Genomic DNA, 26,217 nt, shown 5'->3' with positions numbered 1-26,217 from the left:
GATAGAGAAAATATTCTCTATGACAATAAGCCAAATTAACAGATTGAATTGATTCAAATGCTTTAAGGGCTACTATAGATTAGCTGTAGCTGCAAAAATGACTTAACGCAGAGGTGATGGACCTAAGAGCATAGTTTGAAAATACTAAGTAGTTGATTACTTACTTTTCTCAAGCACAAATACAGTAAAGACCATATTGGGGCTCAGTGTAAACCACAGATGATCTGGTATAGGCTGAGCTCCATATCAAAGCAAGCATTGCATGTCCTGCCAGCTGAATCCATTTAGTGCTCTTTCAGTGTCTGGCAGAGAGCCTCATCCCATGTTGGCAATGATCAGATTGAGAGATTTGTTGCATGAAAGTCAAGACTGAGATGAGAACCTGTGGCTGCCCCATCCCTGGATGTGTTCAAGGCCAGTTTAGATGAGGCTTTGAGCAATCTGATCTACAGGAAAGTATCCTTGACCATGGCAGGAGGGCTGGAACTAGATGATCTTTAAGGTAACTTCCAACCCAAACCATTCTACGAGAGATACAGCAACCTCTTAAAAGTCTCAGTGTAGGAGAGAAGATAGGTAGGGAAAACACAAACAAACCTCCAAAGTGTAATATAAACTTTCGGTAAAAAAAAAAAGCAAAAAAATCCCCAACCCACCCAAACAAACAAGAAGAAAAACAAGCTAACAACCACTGCATGTTAGATTACAGCCAAGAGGCAACTTTTCAATTTTCTTGCATCTTTTTAATTTTGGAGGAAAGACACTATACATTAATACCATATACTGAAGCATGTTAATAATTGTAGGAGATACATATTTATTTGCTGAATGTACTCACCTGAAGAATAACTTTTGGGAGCATCTCTAAATTCTCAGGGACATTCACAGAGTAGGGAGAAAGTTCAAACGTGGGAATATAATCATTAACATCCTTCAGAATAATGCTGACTGTCGTGGTATCGGTCCTCGGGCTGCTCCCACGGTCGGCTGACTGAACGGTTAATGTATAGGAGGGCTGCTTCTCTCTGTCCAAAGGCTTGGCAACTGTTATCACTCCTGTCACAGAATCGATCCGAAACTCATTACTGGCATCTCCGCTCACGATGGCATAGCGCACCTGCCCGTTGGTACCTTCATCTCCATCTGTAGCAAACACCTGGATTAAATCCGTCCCTGTCAAAGTATTTTCCTCCACTTCTACTTTATAAAGCTTTTGGGCAAAAAGCGGGTTATTGTCATTAATGTCCAGGACTATAACCACTACCTCTGTAGATGAAGAAAGGGATGGCTGGCCCTTGTCTGCAGCTACCACAGTCAAGGTGTAGTTGGACACGGCTTCTCTGTCGAGCTCCCCGGTAAGCCTCACTTCACCATCAATAGTGCCGATGCTGAACTTGTTTCCCAGGGGCCGGAGCAGACTGTATTCAATGTAGCTGTTGGGACCACTGTCGGGATCAGTCGCCTGCGCTTTGAACACGATCGTATCTATCGGCGTGTTTTCCGGGACATAGGTCAGCTTCGGGGAGATAAAGCTTGGAGGGCTGTCATTCACGTCCAACAGAATAATTGAAACTTGGGCTGTGCTCGTGTATCTGGAGGCCGGGACAGGGGCCATGTCATGGACTTGCACGACAAGGCTGTAGAAAGACTGGCTTTCCCGGTCCAAAGGCTGCCTGATGCTCAGCACCCCGCTGTTGTCGATACCGAAGTGCCCCGCGCTGTCCCCAGATGCGATGCTGAAGGACAACTGTGAGTTGGAGCCTGGTGGGGTGGAGAAGAGAAAGGTAGAGAACATGACTTCATCCCACCAACCTAGATATAAATGTTGCTGGCTTTATTTCCTACAGACATGAGGACTGTACGATCATGTTGCCTGTTCAGCCTCCTCCTCACCATCTTTGAATCCATCAGCTAATTTCAGCCGTTTCACAGTGGAGCAAAAGCCTTTGAAATAACTATTTTTTTATAAGAGTTGAAGAGAGAAAGAGAGAAGGATGTTAACTGGAGCGGCCGCAGAGGGAATGGCCAGCAGAGCTCATCTCTGCATTTCATTCAGTAGGAGCTGCATGGTGGCAACGTGTATTTCTTCCCCACCTACAATGGTTAGGGATAAAGGTTTTGAAGGTTTTTTCTTCAGAAACCAAGACTCAATAGTTCTGCTCATCGAACAGCTGTTTTCCTCCGTTCTCCCCAGTTCGACTAAGCAAAATTATTACTAATGTACTTATTTCAGTATTTCTTCCACACAACTAAAAATAAAGCCACAAGCAGAAACTCCCAAGCCTAGCTGGAGCAAGCCAAGAGTGAATAGTGGGGAGAGGTATGCTTCCCATATATGGCATGGTATTCCGAAATATCAGATGAACAGCCCTCATCTTATGATCGAAACATAACTAGCAATTATGGTCAAGGGAAGGATTTATAATTCTGGTAAAGGAAATGCATTCTGAATCTTGACAAGGCTGTGAAATGACTTTAAATATGTCATACAGGAAACAAATGTATGTTAACGCTTCTACTTCACAGTTCAGTTTAAACAACTACTTTTTGGGAACACCTAATTGAAACAAGTCTTCTCTCATTCATATCCATCAATCTATCTTACTCTTATTTGAATTGATTTTGAAAATTTAGTTTTCTTTTTTTGGGGTCACAGAGACTATGATTTAGGACTAGTAGATTAACAGACCATTCACTATTGATTTACCCCTCAAACTCACTTCTTCATGCAAAGAAACCAAGCTGTCTGCTTAAGTAGCTGATTACTTTGCTATGCATTTTGTCATTTTTACTCAGAAGCTCTTTTCCCTCTCACTGAATTGCTTTGATAATAAAATTATTCCCGCATTAGATTTATTAATCTCTGCTGTTGATTACGCTCAGACTTGGGAACCTAGTCTTACTTGTCTTTCCCGCAGCGGCTACTCTAATTGGCATCTTCCCCTCTCTCTCCTTCTCTTGTAGGAACTTAATTATAAAACAAATAGAATCAAACATGAAAGACAAAATATTTTAATGCAATTAAAGAAATTAATACATTTATATGCCAGATATTAGTGTTTCTACATTACTTTGATCAAGTGAAGCACTGTGAAATTTTAATGCTAGTCTATTTTTTGTTCAGCTGTATTTTCAAATGACTAATTACATGGATTAAAGTCTTCCGATTTCAATTAAGTACTTTCTGGCAATTCAAGATTTTTGTCAATTGACTTTGGAGATGGGTAGGAATTAGATATTACAGAAGAAAATTACTTTAAAAATACTCTTTTAGTCCCCCCCCCCCCCACATAAAATTTACTGCTTGTTCTTCTTTATCTCACCTCCACGTACCTTTACATTCCTTGTCCTGTATTCTCCTAGGTTTCAATGCTGCTAATGCTTACATAGATTAAACTGTGAAGCAGAAGGAGAGTTGCCTAACTATCAGCGGAGCCAGGACTGCCACTTAATGAACTATTCTTTTTTAAACACAGCATGCCAAGCTGGCACTGTGCGCCTCATCCATCCCCTCTCCCCAGGTTTGGAGCTGGGCTTTTCTTCAGGAGATCGCAGGGGCATCCTCTTTGCTGAGCTTTGGGTTTATTTAGTCTGAGGGTTAATCTGATAAAACTCTGAGAGCTCAGACATAGAGTCACCAATTTCACAATGACGCTCCTTTAAGGGTCTTGTTTCTATTTTTATTTATTTACTAATGAGATTAAAAAAAAAAAAATCCTACTTCCCTCTCCCATTTTGTAAATACCTGTAGAGTCTAACTGAGAAATCCTGCTGTTTTTTTTTCGCCTGGAGGAATATCTTGCAGTACTTTTTAACAAATAGACAATTGTGTGCTTTTCCCCTAAGATTTTTCCTATTAATTTGATGTGGAAAAAATTAAAATCTGAATCTCAAAATGAGTATGTTTAAGGAAACTGAGTTCTTTACTGCGCTGTAAATGAGCAAGAGCTGTAGCTGATATTTACTAAGTATCTGTATATGAAACTGTCCAAGCTGAGATAAAACAGCTACTGTTTCCCAAGGGGTGTGTTGAACGAGAAAATGAAAATGGGATCAGTTTCACTATCATCATGCTTTTGTCTTTTATCAGCATTTATCCTAAAACAACAGGCATATCCTGTTATAAAACAACGTCTTTTCAGAGCTCCTTCAGACTATGGGATCATATAACACAAATAATCAATGAAATGATATTTGTGTGCATTATCTGTGAGCCACATGCAGCGGAGTATGGTACTAGCTATTTCTGTACTCTAGACAAATATAAGATGACATGGGATAACAAGTACAGGGTTGAAACAGAAACACCAATAGATCATAACATTTGCTGAAGTTACAGTCCTATGGGGGAGCTCAACCTGGCACGCTCTTGGAATGAAATTCCTGCCCTATTAATTTTAAATCCAGCCTGTTAGAAAAGTAAGCGTGCCAGAAAATATAAAAGGCAAAATATCTGATTTTTCATTGCATTGCTTCTCAAATACTCATTTGCTGCCTTGATAATCGAGTGCACCATGAATGTAAAATGACACGTCAGTGCTATGATATAGTTCACGTCTGCGGCGTGCAGATGGAAATTAATGTATGGGGTGCAAGAGAAAAGACAAACAGACCCGTAACGGTTAAGTGAAATTAACTTCCAAAAGGATTTGAAGCCAAGCATTATACTCCTAACAGGAAAATAAGAAATAAAAGAGGAGCTAAATTAGACACAAACCCATTTATCTACAGGTCTGAAGGAACAATTCCTTCTCTGGATATGCATGATGCAAGCACAAGTTCCTCCTCCAATTTATAGTTAATTTACATAAAGTAAAAGCTTTAACAAGAGTGGTGAGAGAGAGATCCATGCAAGAACATTCCATATCACCAAGTTATAATTTCTGCCTTGTTGGCTTATCTTACGGAATCTCTTCTCGCTCACTTTCTCACTGTGATCTCAAAACCAGTTGCACAATTTTTACCATGGAAAGTTCTATCCATCAGCACAAAATTTATGTTCCCACAAAAATGTTTGAGTTCAACAACTCAGCATTTCCTGAGGAAAAACTGTTTTACTGAATAATCTTGAACCGCTCAGTCATTTTCTGTGCGTAAACTCAGATTCCTCAAAGCGTGTAGGTGCTTGGCGCTTGAAGCACACGTTTCCGAGAAAGATATTTCTATGGACTTTGCTAAGCCAGTGTCAAGTTGAGAGGAGACAAGGTTGTTTAACATGTTTACAAAAATAAACTGCAACTGTAAAGTCACTATGAGTGTTACAAATATTTTTGTCTTAAGTCACACTGACTAATGCCCACGAACATTTAAGAGTATGCTATGGAATGATTTTTATGTATTTTATGTCCAAATTCTGTGATTATTCTTGCTTGAACATAAACTGTATGGAAAAATGGTTAAGCAAGCTATAAAGATTTTATCTTTTACACTTTAACACATTCTAGATGCCATTAACAATCCCAAGATTAAAGCTTATTTTAATGAGAAATTTTCCCATGATCTCTTTTAATCAATTTTTAACCTCCGCTATCAATACCCTGTAGACCACATCAATTCTCTTCATGATACACTTAAAAGCTACAGTACATTTAAGAGGATTGTAGATGACATCTCATATTGCCAGAACCTTATTTAGAATATATTATAAATTTTAAGAAAAAAAAAATAATCTGAAAGAACTCTCAGGTCTAATTTGAATATGCAGCCTAAGCAGCAGAGGAGAAATCACGGTGTTCAACTGCTGTAACATGCTCTAGGTAAAATACAGCTCTGCAACTCATTTCCACAACAGTAGTTAAAAGCAGTATTTCTAATTGTTATGGTTTGAAGTGGGGGGGGGAGGTCCGGGTGGCAAACCAAAATAAGGAAGAAACCACCCGCTTAAATATAATGTGAAGTATGAGAAAAATAACTTCTATTTACATGGCATGCAGTGAATTTAAGCATATGATGGCATCCTAAGGATAGCCCTAATTTGCCCTTTCTACTAAGTCTTCTAATACATTGCTAAGGTGAAATAGGTATTTATCATCAGAGATACAAAATATGAGGAAATGCCTACCATCATCCGCGTCAGTGACGCTGAAGTTCAGAATAGCAGATCCTGGAGACACGTTCTCCATCAAAGATGTGCTGTATGAGGTCGTGCTGAACACTGGTGGGTTGTCGTTGATGTCCAGTATATTGAAGTACACTCTGATGGCAGTAAATTGACCTCCTCCATCTTCCGCCCGGACGGTGAGAATGTAGTACTGCTGCGCTTCGTAGTCCAGGGCGCGAGTCAGGTTGAAGACTCCGGTAACGGGGTTCAGGAAGAAGATACTCTCTTCGTCATCTTCACTTACGGTGTAGGTGATTTCTCCGTTGATACCGGAGTCGTCATCAGTGGCTAGAATGGCTGCCACTAAGGAACCTGCACAGCACAATGGGGCAGCACAATCAGTCACTCGCGAAAGGCAGCTCACCGGCGCGGTCAGAGCCAGCTCAGCATCAAGCAGCTCTACAGAATAAGAGGTATTCACCAGTAGAAACTCAAGCCTCAATACTGTATGACTAACTACTACGAAAGGTTTTTCAAAGCTGAAAGGAAAGGTACTCGGTATGATGTTTATTTTAAAGGGTTACTAAAAAAAACCCCAAGAAATGGCCAGGAATATTTGTTTTTATCTGTAAATGGGAACATGTCCAGATTCGATATCAACTGGGGCAAAAATACCTTTTCTCCTGCTAGGTATTTTCTTTCTACGACCCAAAGGACCTTCTCCTCCCCACAGACAAACACGAGTTCTGAAACCTTCTAGATATTTCTTTCTAAATGCAGAAACTGAAATGTCAGTACATACCAAATATCCCAGCTCTGCTTTTTGAAAAAGTGCCTTTGCAGGGTAATTGCGGTTAGAAAATGAGAAACCTTATAGGGGTCTGTTCTTCACTGTTTTCTGAAATTCAACTCCTTGTGAATTTGTGCCATTGTTTTCATTTCTGCATAGCTGCATTCGCACAACTGACCTATCTTGCTAAACTTTGGAAATTAAGTGTCGCTTTTTAGTATTTCAAACACTAATTATAATTAAGATCAGCTCATTTCCAAGAAAGTAAATAATTTAATTTCTTTTCCATGGAATCAGATGAATCACACGTGTTCCAGCACCACTAACTATTTTTGAGCAGCAATAAACCTGCTCATCATCAGAACGAAGAACAGAGCTACAGCTGCCTTTAACCCAGTTGAATACGCTGGCATCTTTTACATTCGTTAGACTACCTCATGCTTTAATGTCAGTGATTGTATGTTTACTGGTGAGGAGGGCTGTCCCAAGGCTGGATAGGACATCATCGCTGCTGAGCCGGGTATAAAGGCACAAATGTAAACCCCATCAATGATTAAAGAGAGAAATTTCATCTTAAGGTAGAGAGAATTACGTTCGGTTTCCCAGCTTATTCCTGCTAAAACAGATCGAGCCTCGGCACTCTGAGTGACAAGAGAGAAGAGCATAGCTGAGGATCGGCAACCAAGCCACCTCGTGCTATGCAGATGTCTCAATTACTTCCAGATCAGATTCCTGAGGTGCAGTTGATTGCACTATAGTCCTTTAATGTAAAACACCATTGAATTTTGGGACTGTGGCTGTGGGACAGAGTGCAAAAGTTGGAGGCATGCAGGTAGTCTTGGTCATCCCAAGCTGAGCCTCCTACGCTTTTAAGTCAAAGCCACTAGTAAAAGCTTGAAAGCTATCACCATGTCATTTACATCTCCTTTGTTTATTCATGTTTTAGAATAAGCCTCTAAGATGCTTCAGTCACCAATACCAGCAGATACTGCTTTTATACTACCACTCTGTATAAAATACTAGAAACTATTTATTGCAAGAAATATTAATTCTCATCTGGAGACATATAATACAGCACAGCTTTTTAAAACTTTTTTTTTTTTGTCTAAATAGTTTCTAGCTTATGACCTAAGTTTGAAACATCAAAACGCTCTCGCATTTGAAGCAAGCTTTAAAAGAAGACGACAACTTAAGAGGTTGGTGATTATATTTAGAAACCAGAATTAATTATCTAAAGATCAGATTTTCTACATAAACCTTGTCAAAAACAGGAGTGAAAGATAACACCAAGGAAATATGATGTTAGGGTTAGCAACTGAGCGCAGTAGGAAATATTATTAAGGAATCAGTGTATTGCCAGCTGCTCAATGGTCACCCATTTTGTGAATTAAGTACTGTGAGTCATATTCACTGAGGATGGCTCACTAACTCAATACTGGCACCGTTATGACGTATTTTTCATGTTAGGTTATACTGTTTGTATCTTGTAAGTTGTTCCTCCTCCTCCTTTCCTGTTCGCTATGGTTTAAGTAGTTGCACTCAGAGGCTCCCATTGGGATACAGGCATAATTCCTATTCTGCACCTAGGATTTATTTGAGTGGCGACTATTTCTCTAGTTCCCCTTGAAAAGAACTTTGATCCCACTAGCGATAGAGATTTCCTAGCAAGCAGACTTCCAGCATGATGCGATTCCCTCCATCTCTCCACCCCATCCAACAGATGCCTTCAGCATCTTCTGTCTCCTAGCCAAGTCAGATGGGTTTGCTACCTCCTCCTCCCTCGAGTCCCTTTGGGTTGACAAAATGAAAAAATTCAGTCTACTTTAGGGCCATTTCCTCTTTACCTGGCGTGGCATCTTCTGGGATGTCGAAGGAATACACTGGCTTGGAGAATTTGGGGATATGGTCATTCACATCGCTAACAGTGATGTTGATTCTCATATCTGAGGACTGCAGGCCGTCATCAGCCCGAACCAGCAAGGAGTACTTGGAGCGGCGTTCCCGGTCCAGGCGCTTGGTGGCTATCAGGTCTCCTGACTCGGGGTCAATGTGGAAGCTATCATCCGCACCGCTGATAATAGTGTATGTGACGAGGGCATTGGCTCCCTAAGTAAAAACAGAAGTGGTCAAATCAAGTTATTTGCCAGGAAAACCACATCATAATTTTCAGTAAGACAAGAATCGTTCCAGTAACTGCACTTGGCGAGTATTTTTCAGAATGGTTTCCTTTAATAAACAGCCTTCCTGCCCAGTCCCTGCTTCAGTCCCCCCGTAAAGACGCATACGCACACAGTTTTTATTTATGAGATGTGCAATGATGAGATTACCCAGATACTTTTTCCTCTGCTTTTCATAAAAGGATTGCATCCAGTCAATACCATAAAGCTCTGATACCTGTTTTAATTTCAAGCCAGCATCACTGAGCAGTGTAACATTTTCCCTCTTAACAGGGATCCGTGTTTATTCTTCTTGCTTTATGTTCAAAGGTTAAATTAAATCCCTGCCAGTGGGATCAGCTCTGCCTTTCTTGCTCTCTGGAGGTGGGATGGAGGGAGGAGGAGAGGGAGGGATGCAAGAAGGGAGGACCAGGGATGGGTCCACCAGCACAGCAAGAGCTGCAGCTCCCCGTCAGGAGAAACTCACAGGAGCTGTGCCTGCAGCAGCCCCTCCAAGGCCAGTTTCTGCATGGAAATACATTTATCCCTGTAGTAAACAGCCCCAAAATGACAAATCATGTGTCATTAAAATCACAGTTTTGATCTCTTGGGTTGTGCTGAAAGTCAAAAGCATTTGCTTTTGGGTCAAAGTATCTCATTTGTCCTTGGAAAAAAGGATTCATATGAACTTTGAGCATTTTTGTTAAAAGGAAAATAAAGGAAAATAATTTTACATAGAAAAATTACCACCGTCCCCTCCCGCCCCCCTCCTCCCACCCCCGGAAGGTTGAAATTAAAACTTAGGAAAACATATGGAAAATTCCATTCAAAAACCATTGACACAGTGCATTTTGCCTCAGCCCTGTCCTATCACAAGCACTGAGAGAAGTCCCCTGCCTCCAGTCTGTATCACTGATTATCAGCAAGAAAATCAATCCGCCTTACAGATCTTAGCTCTCATGACTATTGAGGTTTCCTAGAAAAAGGGATGCTGCCTGAGCTTTCTTTTCATCCAGCTCCTGGGGATGCGTTGTGTGGTGTGAGGCTGCAGCCAGAGGATGGTCCAAGGGCTATAAGCAGCTGGCTGGAGCGCCCAGTACCAGCTTGGGTGATGTGTCCCCTCAAAAGCCAGTACTCAGTTATTAATTTTGCTTCTTAGCAGACTGACATTGGTCTTTAAGGGAAAATAGAACGAGACTTAAGATCCTGAGGCCGCATCTTTCTTTTTCCAAAGCAGGTTTAAGAGCGTTGAAGGTTGAGTAACCTCCAACATGGCAGACACATACCCATACTCCACATGCTCTGCCCGGCAATGCGTTCCAGTGGGTGCGCAGATATTTTCCGTGCCCTCCCTTGGTGCCAGGCCAGAGCTTGGGTTTCACAGCTAAAGCCTGCCGCTAGCACACAGGTGGCACTTCTGCAGTGAGCAACAGGTCAAAGAGGTCAGGGAGAAAGAAATTCCGCAGCTGCTTCAAACACTCTTGCCTAAAAAAGCGAATTAACAGACAAACCCCCGCTCGTATTTGCGAGATGAGACACGAGCGTTTGTTACCTGACCGTATGAGAGCGCCTCGTGCCAAACTTTTTCTCTGGACTGCTGTTTCAAAGAGTTGGACTGACCTAACTGATAAAATGACATTTAGAAAGAAAACAAGCTTCTACAGGCAGCCAGCCCTGAAGAGCAGCCTGCAGTGCTCCCGTGTACACAGCGCCTGTGCGCTCAGGTGTACCTGGGGGGCATAACGCACCTTCCCGCGATTGCGCAGATCAGCAAAAACATCTGATGAGAACTGAAGATTTCAGAGGTGATCACATCCTTCACCACTTGTTTGACTAGTCGGTGTCCTAATAGAATCATGGAATGGTATGGTTGGAAGGGATCTCAAAGATCATCTAGTTCCAACCCCCCTGCCATGGGCAGAGACACCCCTCCACTACACCAGGTTGCTCAAAACCTCATCCAACCTGGCCTTGAACACCTCCAGGTATGGGGCAGCCACAACTTCTGTGGGAAACCTGTTCCAGTGCCTCACTGCCCTCATTGTAAAAAACTTCTTCCTTACATCGAATCGAAATCTCCTCTCTTTCAGTTTAATTTCTCCTTGTCCTATCACTACACGCCCTTGTAAAAAGTCCCTCTCCAGCTTTCCTGTAGGCCCCCTTTAAGTACTGGAAGGCTGCTATAAGATCACCCCAGAGCCTTCTCTTCTCCAGGCTGAACAGCCCCAACTCTCTCAGCCTGTCTTCATAGCAGAGGTGCTCCAGCCCTCGGCTCATCTTTATGGCCTCCTCTGGATCCACTCCAGCAGCTCCATGTCCTTCTTATGTTGGGGACCCCAGAGCTGAATGTAGTACTTCAGGTGGGGTCTCACAAGAGCAAAGAAGAGGGGCAGAATCCCCTCCCTCGACCTGCTGGCCACACTGCTTTGTATGCAGCCCAGGATATGGTTGGGTTTCTGAGCTGCCAGCGCACATTGCCGGCTCATGCTGAGCTTCTCATCAACCAGCACTCCAAGTCCTAATAGAGCACAGCTAAAACCACAGCCACGTGTGATACTGGTTTAATCAAATTAGAAACTTTATATGAGTTAGGTGAGAAGCAAGATAAAATACAAGTATGTAAAACCTATTAAAAAACTGTACAGAAATTTCCCATCGACAACTGACTTTAAAAAGTTGCAAAGTGCTAGAAGTTGTAATTGTTAAAGGCTTTGGTACCACTTACCACCTAGAGAATGTCTTCACATCTTTTCTCAGGTCTCTGCAATGTCCTTATTATAACAAAGAAGGGTTTGAAATTTGCTGCCTTTATACCACTATTTTAAAATATTTGTAAAAGGGGTTCTTGTACACAACTCAGTCACGAGTTTTAAGGGTTCTGTCATGCTTTGAAGCTACAACTTCAATTCTAAAAGCACCGGTGCATGTAGGAAAGGCAGCACACCATTTTACTCAGCTGCATATATGGGTTGCATGTGCAAAGAAAGAAGTCAGAAGAGCATAAAGTCACAGGAATAATATATGAAAAATTAGGATCTTTCACTGCCCCCTCAACTTCAAAGAGGGATGAGGAGGGGAAAGGAAAGGCAAGTATGTTGACCCCAAACTGCACATTACTAAAAAAAACGTTGGACTCTTCGTAAACGGTTTGAGTTTCAGGGAAACTGAAATCATCCCATTTCATAAAAAGATTGTCTAATTTCTGTCTAAAGTAACAAATCAGTTTCCACTGGATGGAGGGCTTCAGAACAGATAACGTATTAGATGCAGTTTAGGAATGGTCAAAAGGAGGCTGAAGCACAATACATTGCTAGTCTCAGATATCTGTTTGCTGTATCACAGCAGAGTGTGGTGGTTCAAAATTCATTTTTTCCTAAATTAAAGACAAACAGCTATGATTTCTTTTTACAGATATGCACCTTTCCAAAATCCTATTTTTCGTCCATATGTCAGGTTGCTACCAGAAAATCAAGAGCAAAAACTTCATAATCACATTCATATCCCTCCTGAGGGTATCCCAGTGGTTCCTCATGTAGTAGTAAGATTAAGTACATCAATTAACAATCACAGGACAACTAACTAAGCTAACCTAAAAAAGCCAGAAATAAAATTCTCTCGAGGGAGTTGAATTACCTTATTATTTGAATGCAAGAATTGCTCATTGTTGTCAAGTGTAACTGTATATTTTAATGACAACACAAACTTCTTTACATGCTCATATTGACATTTTAGGCCTTTCCCTAGTGGAAAGAATCTGTTCAAGTGAATGAAACAACATGATTAACATTCTCATAACTTATTTGCCAAAAGAAATGAATACATCAAATTATATGTGGATATATTTGCCTGACACATACAACAACACTGTAATATCTCTCACTAAGTCAGACTGGCCAACTGTTGCTTGAAGGCTTTTGCTAGTTTCTTAATAACTCTTTAGTTGCAGCATCCTCACAGTAATGAATCTAAGTGGGCAAAATGATTTTGCAAACTATTTTATGTACAAACCACATATTTTAGCATTATTTCTTTTTCCCTCCTTTGGTGAAACAAAACCTTTAGGAAAGGATAATATTAAGTAGTGCTAGTCAAAGGGTGAGCAGGCATTATCAAAAGTTTTCTGGTTCTCCAAGGCTCGTCTCACATGAATTTTATCGCACACCTTGAAATTGGGCTCAGCTACAACATCCCTGCTTCAAAGTTCGCTTAGATCTCACGCTGTGGTCTTAAACTGAATGTCAATACATCTGGTTCGCAAGCTGGGCAGTCCAGCACCTTCACCAAGTCATCAGGTATGGTGTATGATGAGACTGATAACAACAAGACCATCTAAAAACAAAACGTGGTGTATTTTTTGCCATTAGTGGAACTGCTCATTAAGACATGTTAGGAAAATATTAACCCATTACATACAAACCAATGAGCAACCTTCTTTGTCTCACTCGCTTGCGTGTGTTTGCTTCTGGGTGACTCCATGATACTGAACACAGCTTTGTGAATGGGCCAAACGCAGTTTAAAGCATGCCCGCAATGAGTCCCGAGGCCAAGCTCTTATGAAGAAAACAGGTAAAAACCACGTATTTCCAGAACATTTTTAGTACATATATTCAAATACAAAACCATGCTCCTACCTCATCAGCATCCATGGCTGTCAGCTGCAATATTTTAGATCCATCTCCTATATTCTCTTCTACGGTCAGATCAAGCATATCTGTGGGGAATACCGGTGGGTTGTCATTGATATCCTGAAGTGTTATTTCCACCTGTAAAAAGCAGGAATTGGGAAAAGTTGTGTGAGCACTGTGAGTTAGACGCTGATTGGACCTGAATATTACAAATCACATAACTTTGAAAGAAATCAGGTAAATTGTTCTTAATCACATGAATTAGAACATTCTCAAATCACACCAACAACAGGAAAAGCCCCTCCGGATATTAAAATTCCACATTGTTATAAAATACTCATAGGAAAGCCTCTAACATAAATAAAGTTAATTTGACTTGTTGATAGCAACTGATTTTAAATGGTCCTAGTCTAGTTTATATTGGAAAAGATCCACTGATAGACTGTCACTGTAATCCTCAAAGTCGGCCCCTGGAGGATAGCTGCCAAGTCCCAGGGCAGGAGATCGTTCAACCATTAAATGCTGCCTGACATAAAGATGAGGTGGTGTAAAATTCTCTCTGAAATGTTTATATATTGGCAACTCTCCGTTCTGAGGGAGGAAAAAACACCCTTGCACTTTATATTTTTTTTTTAAAATAATCTGTTTTTCTCTCTCTCAAAGCTCTCCTTTAATTACAAATATGAACATTACTTTAGAAGCACCCACTAGCATCTACTCTTCTTGCCTATGCACACCTAAACAAATGTTCTTTTCATGTGTGATATTTGTATACTTTTCCAAGTAGTAATAGTTCCTCAAAGGCTGCTGTGTGCTCTTTATTTCTAGTTTTTCATAGGCAAGATTGCTGCCCTGCTGATACTAATTCAAAAAGCTGCAGAGCTTCAGTTTTCCCTTGTCACCGGGTATAGCATGTAATATTCAAAAAAAAGAAAGAAAGAGACAAAGAAACAGAGTTGTTTAAAATTTATCATGGAAAAAAAAAAAAGACTTATTTTGCACCCAAAATATTAAATGGCCACCAAACTCTGAAGACCCACTATCGAGACAACTGTGTAGCTGAAGGAAGTTTGTCCTTATTGCTCATCAAGGAATAAAGAAAGGTAGATAGGGTTGATGAACAGGAAGGGAGGTGAAGGTATGGACAAAAAAGAAGCACTGGAACAGGTTGCCCAGAGTAGTTGTGGATGCCTCATCCCTGGAAGTGTTCAAGGCCAGGTTGAATGAGGCTTTGGGCCACCTGGTCTAGTGGAAGGTGTCCCTGCCCATGGCAAGAGGGTTGGAACTACATGATCTTTAAGGTCCCTTCCAACTCAAACTATTCTACGATTCTATTCTAAGATACTTAGATTGACAGACAAAATATTATTTATAGTACAGTACCTGCCATGCCATTATCCACAAGGGATCTCCCTGCAGTTAGTTGAAAACATAGGGGTTAGGCTGCTCTGGATACAATGACCGCAGATGTATCTGGTGATCTGAAGTCTACGATTTCTGCTATTTCTAGTCACCTGTCATAATATTTTCTTTTCTCGTTCTGTTTTCATACAGATCAGCAACTGCCAAGCCATTCTCACTCGATCACCAGGAGGATCCCAAAGATAAGTGTTTTAGTGACAGAGGCTTGGCTGTCTCCACAGAACTGCATCACCTGGGCTCGCTGCATCTTTCCCCGACCTCGCAGTGGCTTCACCCTAGGGTCATCGGTCCTCTGTGGATCTCCTGAGACCACACCCTGAAAGATGCTCCCAAAGGCAAGTGTTTTAGAAAGCCTAACATGTCCACTGGCGCTAGACTTCATGATGGAACAGATTTGGTGTGTTGTGCTACTGTCCTTCATCAAAGACCCAGAAAATATAAATTGCTGCAGACATGTAAATACTCTGAGAGTCTATTTGATCCTAACACACCCATCTCTTCTGCCTCAGAGGATGTTTCTAATGCAGAGAAGGGGCTTAGCTGTTTCCCTAACAAGCATTTCTCCTCCAACAAGATTTCTTCAGCGAGTGGAAAGATCTAGACCACTGTGAACACATTATGGCTATGTTGGTCTCTGGTCTGTATATATGCCACCACACACGGAAACACCTTCCACCTGGGGATCTAAGCCATCCTCTGTCATGTCAAGTAAGTGAGGTTTTTTCTTTTAATTATTCCTTTTCGTTGGGTTTTTTTTTTTTTCAGTTTGTATTTAGTATTTATGCCCACAGTAGGTTACTGTTACTGTCAGCCTGCCAGAACTTTTCCACAGCATTAAAGAGAGTTGAAGTGTCTTCAAAAACAGAGGAAATATTGCATTAATATTACAGATATATCTGCTGTGAAGACAAAACATTGGTCCTACAGGCCTTACACGGGCTTTTACAGAAGGCCATTATTTATTTAATTCTTTTGGCCATTCACTTCATGACCTGAGACAGATTAATCCAGAAAGTTTTATTATTAAATTTAAATCCCTGACAACAGAAGCACAACAAATGCGGACCGGAGCACCACAAGCAACAATTCGACAACTAATTAACCAGACCCAAACTTTTAGAGAATAAAACAGCTCATGTTGGCTTTCATGATGACTGCTGCATCTAGGTGACATTTAATCACAGAAACAGGAGAGCTCCAGTAGAAATGACAGACGAAGGATTTTGCCAGCTATCCTTGCCAAACGGGTCCTGCTCCATCAACTGGCACAGCAAATTACATACGCTCTTCTGCTCAAAGTACAGCATTTCCTCAGATACAGTTTCAAGGTAAAGCAGCTGCACAGCTCTGCAATTTATTTATTCATACCACATATGTCATGCACAGCTAATGTTTCAGCTGCAGGTGACATTTCACCACCAGAACCCATATTCATGATGAGAGACTGCCCTTTGTATAAATCATATGAAAAATATATGACAACTTCTGGGGGTTTGGGTTAGAAGCTGCGCATTGCCTACAGCTAGCATAATGTAAAATAGTCAGAATTCAAGAGTACAGATGACTAAGAGTTGTGAGACAAAATAAATTAATTATAAAGTCAGATTCTGGAGAACCAAAAAAAAGAACAACAGGGGAAGTAATTTTATCCTGAAAAATTAGCTCACGAGTAAACAAAGACACTGTATTCTCTACTGAAGACGTGCTTTAGATAGTGGAAAAATAAGAAATTCTCAAATAAGGAAGAGAAATTTTTAGAAAGAAACCACAACATTTTAAAAGAGCATTTACACAATGATTTACTATTTATCCATAGGGCTTAGATAATGTGTATTGCTTCATAAGTCACTGTTGGCTAAGTCTAATTAGCATAGAATCATATGCATAGAATAGTTCGGGTTGGAAGGGACCTTAAAGGTCACCTAGTTCCACCCCCACTGCCACGGGCAGGGACATCTTCCACTAGACCAGGTTACTCAAGGCAGCATCCCTGTGTAAAGCTAATTTTTTACTTCCGCTATAACTTACTACTTCAGGTCACAGACAGTATTGCAAACCTAAGGAATAAGATCCTGGGATGTGTTCGTTTGCAGAAATTTCACTCAAATAATACATCTCTGAGAAGGACTTCAGAAACATCTTCACATTTTCCCCAAAACAAGAGTCCATTAAGTTTTATGCCAAAGGCCTCATTTAAGAAAGCATGAATGAGTTCAGGTGTAAATTGAATGTCCAGTCTCCTATTCAGGAGTTCAAAAACTAATTTCACTTTGAAATTATTTCAGAAGTTCCGACCCCAAGCAGACGCTCACAGGACAACCAGAATGTCTTTCATTGCCATGGGGCACTGGAAGACATCAATGTCTCATCATATCTTTACTGGGGAAAAAAGATGAAAAAAAAATCCACAAAGCTTTAATCAAACATTTAAGCTAAATCTCTCCCCAACCAATCACCTCTATCTTTCTAATCCTACATTACATTTGCATAAAGATATCAACGTGTGTCACTTGGATTCTTGAAATACACGGTTTGATTAACATCATACGTTACCAATTAATAATTATGTGCGATTCTGTCTCAGGCTTCACGAAGGCAAGAAAAGGTGGTCATGGCAGTATTACCAGATGCCTTACCATGGGCACCATCTTCAGAAGGGTCTACAGAACGTGCTGTGCTCTCAGCTTGCACCGACGGCAAAACACCCACCAGCGACAACAGCAAGTACAAGAACACATATCTAGGAAACCAAAGGCCTCAAAACCTGAAATAGGTCACAGGAAGAAAAAAAAGGAGCTTAAGGGATTTGTCCAAATCTTGGTCCATGGAACAGGAAGGAACCATTAGGTGACAACATCTGTATGACTGTAGGAAGCAACACGCTCAGGCTACATGGAAAGTGATAACCACCATCCCCTTTCTCCAAATCTATCCAACATGGGCAATATTCTTGCCTGGTCTCAAATCCATCGGTCAACATTACTCTAGGATGCAAGCCAGACACACAAACCAGGCACCAGAGAGTGTTCCTTGGACCTCTCAAAGTACTGCACTATGGCCAGTCTCTGATCAAAAACAGCCTTGAATTTCTGCATAAGCCATAGGAACATAAATAGTCACAGACACTTCTAAATCTGTTAAGACTGTGATGAAAAACTGATAAATAGATTAAAAATGTTGCCTTGCTTAATTTGTTCAAGGGAAAACGAAAAAAATCAGAAAACTTTGTTCTGTCCAGGTGTGTGTGCATGTAAATCTCCACAAAGTTACTCTACTTTTGTACAAAATTGAGTATAACACTTTTCCCTCACACATTTAATGCATCTAGAAAAAAGACAGAAAATTAAAGCTTTCCCTCACAGTTTATTCTGCAGAAAAATACATGCTGATGATTTATTATGCTTTGTAAAATAAACACAATAATTTTACATATCAATTTCTATGCCAACTATCTTTGGGTGGGTTTTTGTTTATTTGTGTGTATGTTTTATGATAATTCAACCTATATTAAACTAAGATGCAAAAAATACAGACATACAACAAACCACAGAGATCAGCAAAAGTAGTGAGTCAAGCAATACCACCAATTTCCCTGTGTCCAAATTAAATTTCTCATTCTGCAGGCTTAGTAACGTTCTCACCATAACACCATGCCCCTGCCACCGTTACGGCTGGTCAACCCATCCTCATCTGCGGCAATTTGATTGCTGCAGCCTGCTGTTGTGGACATTTTCAAAGCAGAGGTCATATTCATTACCTTGATCTTATTAAGATTCTTATTTGCTGCTCACATTAGTCTCTTGTGGTTTTTTTCTCTATAAACAAATTCAGAACAGATTGTGGCAGTTTTGCCTCGATTTACATTAAAAGTAGCTGTAAGAAAAATAAAAGTTCTTTTCTCCATTCAGACAAATCTCAGGTCTTAACAGGTATGACGAATCATACCAGGATCTCACTTCATAAAGCATACAGTATCTATTTAAGCATTTAGGCCATAAACTTGAACACAAAAAGGCACTGGAAATTCGCTGTCGCTTCAAAATGTTGTCTTTACTTTGAAGAAGGCAGAAAATGCCCTCTTTGAATTAACTGCTGGCATTTATGAGGAGTCTATGTGAAAGAGACTTTACGAAGAGTGATGCTGCAGTATAAACTCTTCAATAGTTTCATTCTTAGTGCACGGTTCTGAAAACAATTTATTCTAGGGGGCAAGAACAAACTCTATTATGGACACCAAGAAAAAAAAAGATTATTTTTTGGTTAACTAAAACGAATATGAGTTTACATTTTAATAATCTATTCTGATACTTATTCAAAACACTTTGTTGAATTTAGAAACAGTTACTAAAAGATGAAATTTCATTTCTTAGAGCAAAAGAACCAATCCACTTCAAAAATACTAGCACCCCAGACAATTATTACTGAACAGGCTAGACAAATTCCATGCTCAACATCAAAAGCTTAACATAAGAGTTTTATTCTGGAACAAGAAATTATTTTAGTGACCAAACTTACTGGGTTTATGAGCTACAAAGGTATGTAAAATGAAACATTGCACTGGAAGGCACAGTGCCAAATTCTATCCCATCGTAACACCTTCTATAAACCAATGGGCTCATTTGGCCAGAACCTATCCCTCTGTTTTATTACACTTATTAACATTTATTTTTCTTTTATTTCAAGGTGAGGAGGGTTTATGGACAGAATACTTTTCTAAAGTTCTTCCATCTATCGAACAAAAATGAGGGGAAAAAAAGATGCCACAGGAAACCCAAATGAGCTCATGTGGCAGCAGCAAGTTGCACTGGGAGTCCCAAAACGCACGCAGTAATTCTTGCTTGCAGCCACCCTAGCCATGTCACGCGCTCGATCAGAGATCTATAGACAGAACGCGATCTAAGAAGAAAGGAACTTCCAGATGTCTCACGTGTTCGATACTTCTTCAAACACTACGGTTATTTGATTAAAGATCAAACAGAGTGGAAAGGCAACAGCTTTTCTTTCAATTTATACGTTGTTGAGTCATTTTTCTTCCCTTTGCTTGCTGCCGTGATGTTCACTGCCTCTCCCAAGAGATACCATCTAATAATCTACAGGCAGCATTAGCACACGTGGCCCTGAAGACTTTTGTTTATGCTTAAGCCATTATATGATCCTTCATATTAAAAAAAATTAAGGAGCTACTCTTTGCTGGAGTCTGAGGCAGTGCATTATCAATTTGAAAAGAATAAAAGTGAAAAAATTCTATTCCCCATCCTTTAGCAAATATTCTAAATAATATTATTCATGATGATAAAAGAGAAAAATTCAACTATTAATTTATCACATCCCTGTAACTAACTCAAGAACCTGGCCAACACTAGTCATTTTTCTCCTGCCTCCATCGCTTTCACCTTTTTGTTCATCCAGCAAACAATGCTTCGCTAATCTTGAAAAACACACCTGTAAGTGTAGATTCCTTTTTTATTGATGTGAGTAATCATATTGGCTACTCACATCAGTGAAGTTATGGTTACACTAAGTATTTGCAGGACCAGTGCGTGCATGCTTCCTCCAAACTGAGAAGCCAAGGGAATAGGAAGGTTAAGTATCAGAGTACAAGCAAGGAAAAATGCATTTCCAAAAAGAAAAGATGAAAAATACTTTTTTAAAAAATATATATATATCCTGATATGCCTAGAAAAATCTCTAAAATAATGTTTCTAATAATGATAAAAACCCATAGGCTATCCTGAACCAGTTTTCCATCTTGTTCTAACTAAAATACTGGGAAACAGTGAGTGTGGGGGTGAAAAATAAACACTTAGGCTTTAAAATTACTTGAATAACCAATAACAGCAGAGCTGAGGAAGGTGGAAAACCCAAACTACAGACCATGCATATTTACAATTTCCACAACAAGATGGAAAGCCCATTTATAAAGCAAATGTCTTGGGACAAGGCAATTGCTTTTGCTTAGACAGAGGCTGAATGAGGCATCTGAATATCCCATTTTCCAGGAGGCAAACAATCCCAGTGCATGCTAGTACAATAAAAATCGCATTAGTCTATTGTGCTGCAGGCCAGCAAACCTGTTAAACAGAAATACAAAGTTGTTAAGAATCCCACTATTAACAGTGGGAAGATTGCAGCTGGGGAAAAAATGTGAAAAAAAAAAACCCACAAACCAAAAACATACTAAAAAAGCACTGTTTGGAAAAAAGAAGACAAGTTTGAATGTCCAGGGACAGCAGCAGTCACTTGACCTTTGAGTTTCAGAGTAATACATTTGAAATGAATCAGTGCAGTGAATGTAATCTAAGCTCCTTCTAGCATATTTCAGGCAAAGTCCATCACTTTAGGTGACAGTGACAAGTGCTTAGGCAATGGTTGCGTCAGCCATACACTTAGACCTTAGACACTTAGGATCTCTCCATGGGAGCAGACCAGGGCACCAGACTTAATTTCGATTTCTGAGCTCAAGAGTAACTTAATGAGAGGATGTCAAAGCTGTCTTGGGCAACACGACTGTCCACTCCAATCACCCTAATGTAGACCAAATATCAACCCACCAAAAGACAACAGTTCAAGCCCCTCTGGAATAGGGATTATAGCAATATTCCTTTTTCCCCTCACAAAACCAGGAATAACTACTGATTACCAGCCTTGAAATTGTTTGGAAACTTAAGGCTCAAAGCATTTTGTCAACGTGTTTTTTTTTCTCCATGAAATAAACATGCATGAAAACATGATTAATAAGACTTATATGTAATGCCGGAATTTCCCAGGTAATTTTAATCTTTGGGTTCTAATTCCAGTATTTTAACACCACGTAACTTTTCTGGAGTTAAAATCATTATTGTAAAGTACAGTTTAGTACACTGATTCGGTGTTTTGCAACCAACTTGCTTTTATAAAGTAGCGATATTTTCTAAAAAATACTGGGAGATCAGAATGTTTTCAAAAACTCAGTGATTTAACTGACACTATCAGAAAAATCATAGAATCATAGAATGATTTGAGTTGGAAGGGAACTTTAAAGGTCATCTAGTCCAACACCCTGCAATGAGCAGGGACATGTTCAACAGGATCAGGTTGCTCAGAGCCCCGTCAACCTGACCTTGAATGTTTCCAGAGACGGGGCATCTGCCACATCCTCATTGTAAAAAATTTCTTCCTTATGTCTAGTCTAAATCAGGTGCAAATCTGCTTTCATCATTATTTAAAATTAAAAAGATGCCACTTTCTTGTGTCGTTTCTAACACTCATGTTAGTGCTGCAAAGAAAAGGTGCCATAGTTTATTTCTTCTTTCTCTCCCCTTTTTTTTGGTCAGTTGTTTTTTTGGGGTTTTTTTGTTTGTTTGTTTGTTTTGTTTTTTGTTAAGGTGACCACTGGGAGTTGCACTGCCTGGAGTCTTGATTAAATGTCTCACTGCATCCAGAACACTTCATCATGCAGCATAGCCAAAATCTATTATGGCTTGCAAGTGACTCATGCTTTAGCTATGACAAGACCATAATAAAGATCATTTTACATAAAAATGCCAAAAAGGTTGGTAATTTAATCTTGATTCTAAGTAGGTATGCAAGGTCTCTGTGTCCAGCCTGTGCAGACAGTAAGGCATTGTCTGGAAACGCGTTACCTTACTGTGGTTATATCTAACTTTTCGGTAAAGTCCAGATGATACCGCCACTGAAAAGAAATGGCTCGTTAATGTGAGAGCTGCAAATACCACTTTCAGCAGACATGCAGTATGATTTATTCATTCGTGCTAGAGCTCCATCAGTACCTGGGCAGAACATTCATTAAAACCAGCGACATGGGAAATGGCGTTATCAGCCCGTGAGTAAACACACATGGCTAATAAATTGTGACTCTCAACATGCCCATGGAAACAGAAGAATAAACACCAGAGCACTGTATAGAAATTAACTTCAGGAACTGCTCCTTGCAGCACTTACTCCTCGCATGCATGCCATACATCACAGAAGGGGATGCAAGCCGTATCCTGACACAGCCAGTAATTAAATACACACGGGACCTGGGTGCTGGTCCAAAGCCAGAAGTAAAGATGCTCTCTGTGCTCCCCAGACCGACCTCTTCCACTTCACCCAAGTCATTCACATGTTCAGATATCCTGTGAGGTCACTCCAAGCAAAGATTTGTCACGATGTTGCGTTACGCGCTCTGGGGCACAGGGAAAGGAAGGGTCGGATATTCACATGCAAGTAAAGCAAACAAGTCAAGTGATGTTTCAATTACCAATTATTTATTGCTCAGATGCATTACACGGACTGACAGCATTCCTCTGGCAAAGGCAACTACTTTCACTGACCCAGCAAGAAGGCGACCAGCCAGGACAGGACACTGGTACCTCCACTACTGGTCCCATAACAGCCGCAAAGGCCTGCTGCGGATGGGGTGCAATAACGACAAGCTGGGCTTTGGGGGCTGACTCCAATGTTTGAAAAAACAGAGAAAAAAAAAAAAAAACACGCAAATGAGTTTTTAAAGGCAAAGCAAGCCATGTCGCCATTCCTGCTCCTCCTGAAATCAGTATTTTTAAGCAATTGTTAAAGTGTGACATCATTTACTGCTCTCTAAAAAGAGGCACGGTCTCACATTCAACAGAGGGAATTAAGACTGAGTTAAGGAATGCACGACTCAAACCTTGGCTAATTTAAGAAAGCAACAGCACGCTGATTTTAAAACACACATCAAAATGTGTAATCATATACATGGAAGCCTGAAATAATCCCTCTTCATAATAAATGAGAGGTAAACATCGAAGTGGTACAAGGAATAAAAATGATAAGAAATGCCACAAGCAGTCATGTTTTTTCCCCCCCCTTCACCACCAAAACCATAATGAAATACAGGTTATTTTGTCAGCACTGGTAAATGAGTAGCATGTGTAGCTCAGTCAATACTCAAACAGTTTAAAACAAGAGATTGATCATTCAAATAAGTTATGTTGAACTCCATTTCAATAGGACCAACTAACATACTAAGACCTCTCCCAGTTCAACTCAGTGGGACAAATGTGCAGTTGGGCTGGTGTTAAGGACCATGAGCTACTCTAAAGGCATATGGCACACGTGTATGTATATATGGATATAACGAAGGCCAGGTTGTCATCCCAGCCTACCTGCTCAGAGCAGGCACAGGGAGAGGGACATGGCAAAGCTGTTTTATGTCTCCTCTCCCACCAAGCCGGTCCCGATGGTGCAGTCTAGGCAAATGGGGAAGATGAGTACGGGTACACCTTCCCTGGAGAAGCTGACATGAACTGCAACTCTTTCCACAACTGGAGAGCATCAATACTCCAGTCTGCTCTGGAACATCTCAGGGAGGTTTGCAGGACAAGTTATAGCCCAGGCAGCAATACATTCAGCTAGTCCAGGAGACCTTGAGTGCAGACATGGCCCAACTTGTAATCTCAACGTGAAAATGCGCTGACCCAGGGAACACCATGAGGGTGTGCACCTCAGTGACCGCTACATGTAACAGAAAGACCAGTTTACTACAGCACACATCAAGAGGTGCAATTGCTTCTTGCACTGCTGTCGGGTCACTGTGCGTGGCGAGGAGGACAGGGGGAGCAGTGGGGCTCCATTCCTCCCTTGAGCGCTGGGCCAGCAGCACTGCTTGGCCACTGCAGGGACCAGAAAAACTCCTCCACCTGTCCTTTCGCTGCCTGCCCATGGATGCTGGGACATGCACACACATGTGGTCCTATGTCATTTCCCCAGATAAAAGGGGTGTTTTTCTCATAAAGACATTAATTCTTCTGTATCTAGCAGTACCTCTAGTTACAAAACCTATTCCAAATACCTGTCAAATCAACACAAACACTTGGCAAACACTTGCTAGTGAGGTTTTTCCTTTTGGTTTGAGTTTTGGTGTTTTGGGTTTTTTTTGTGAAATACTCAAAACATTATACATTTGGGAACCATTTAGTTTATAACTTTGCATTTAATTAAATGAGGTCTACTGCCATGTAATAAGAAATTCATTAAATTGGTAAGAACATTTCTGCCCGTGCCAGAAAAAAAAAAGAAGGAAAAAGACAGAACAAGTAAGCACTAGCAGTTCAAGGATGGGAATGTCACACCTCTAAATTAAATAAATCACCTAATTAAACTTACAGGTGTGACATTTAAGACACAGTCAATCATCAGGACAATAGGATAAATGCACTCCATCACTGAAGGCTGCCCAAACAGCAGAAAAGCACTTTACCCAGAGCTGTGGTAGAAAAACATTGCTATAGTCACTGAAGAAACCCACAGGTTTTGTGGTTTTGTTTTTTTTTTCTGTGAGTGGAAGGGAATTGAAGATACAGGACTGAATGCCGACTGATGTTTTGCAGTGTTAAGAGGGTTTTAGAACAGCACCTTTCCAAGAAGAAACTCTATATATAGAGTCTAAATGGGTTTTAGCAAATAAAACTCACAAGGCCAAAGCGTTACTTTCCAGTTTCACATTTAGAAGAACAGGGTCATTTTCTAGAAATGCCTAAAAGCTTTTCCCCCACAGCATCAACAGGCTGCTAGCAGGGACCTGCAGGGCTAGAAACTCCAAATATTTTCGCATCCTCCTACAGATTTCAGGGAAATGCTTTTCTCACTGTACTGCTTATTTGCAGAGTGCAGTCTTCTGCAGCAGCTTCACATCTGCTCCTGCAGTGTCAGGAAGGATGGGGTCCTCCTCCATGGCCATGGGCCACTTGCGGCCAGAAAGACTTTTTTATGTGGCCACAGATGGACCTTCTCATTGTGGCTGCCCTCAGCAGACCCAGTTGACCATCAAAGCTATGGTGGTGTGGTCTCCTCTGCCAGCAGGACAAGTTTCTGGGTACTCAGAGGATCAGGAAGAGGTTTGTCAAGATGAGGTTGCTTAGTGTCAGTGAACCCACACCACCTGGCTATACGCTGCAGATTCATGCTCCCCTGCCCTTCCTCTCTTCTGCATGGCTGCAAAAGCCATCGCAAGTCTGGTCAAACAAACATAGGTCAGGTGAGATTTCAATCATCAATTAAAGTCCTTCTTGCTAAAAGTAGACTGCCACAGCGAGTATTAGACCAACTCATACACTTGGACAAAGAAGAAAGTCCCACATGCTTCCAAACTTCATTTTTCTGCCCAACAACATTCAACTGGTCTACATTATCTTTCCTTAAAAAACTGCTGCTTCTAGCAAC

At 40.7% G+C, this 26,217-nt stretch overlaps 1 protein-coding gene across 1 annotated transcript in view; it reads right to left on the bottom strand.

Annotated features, from left to right (window-relative positions):
- The window catches only part of FAT4 (FAT atypical cadherin 4), a 95,030-nt gene that overhangs the window by 56,190 nt on the left and 12,623 nt on the right, over positions 1-26,217 (bottom strand). The window contains exons 2-5 of the mRNA XM_086611973.1: positions 13,618-13,749; positions 8,675-8,936; positions 6,062-6,412; positions 839-1,761 (exon numbers count right to left, since the gene is read on the bottom strand). Coding sequence (XP_086468099.1) covers positions 839-1,761; positions 6,062-6,412; positions 8,675-8,936; positions 13,618-13,749 — 1,668 coding nt within the window. The remainder of the gene's footprint in view (positions 1-838; positions 1,762-6,061; positions 6,413-8,674; positions 8,937-13,617; positions 13,750-26,217) is intronic.

This window comes from Tauraco erythrolophus, chromosome 5 (genome assembly GCF_009769465.1).
Source record: "Tauraco erythrolophus isolate bTauEry1 chromosome 5, bTauEry1.pri, whole genome shotgun sequence".
In the NCBI taxonomy this organism is placed as follows: Eukaryota; Metazoa; Chordata; class Aves; order Musophagiformes; family Musophagidae; genus Tauraco; species Tauraco erythrolophus.
The sequence above is the reverse complement of the archived record's forward strand: the minus strand, read 5'-3'. Positions and strand labels throughout refer to the sequence as shown.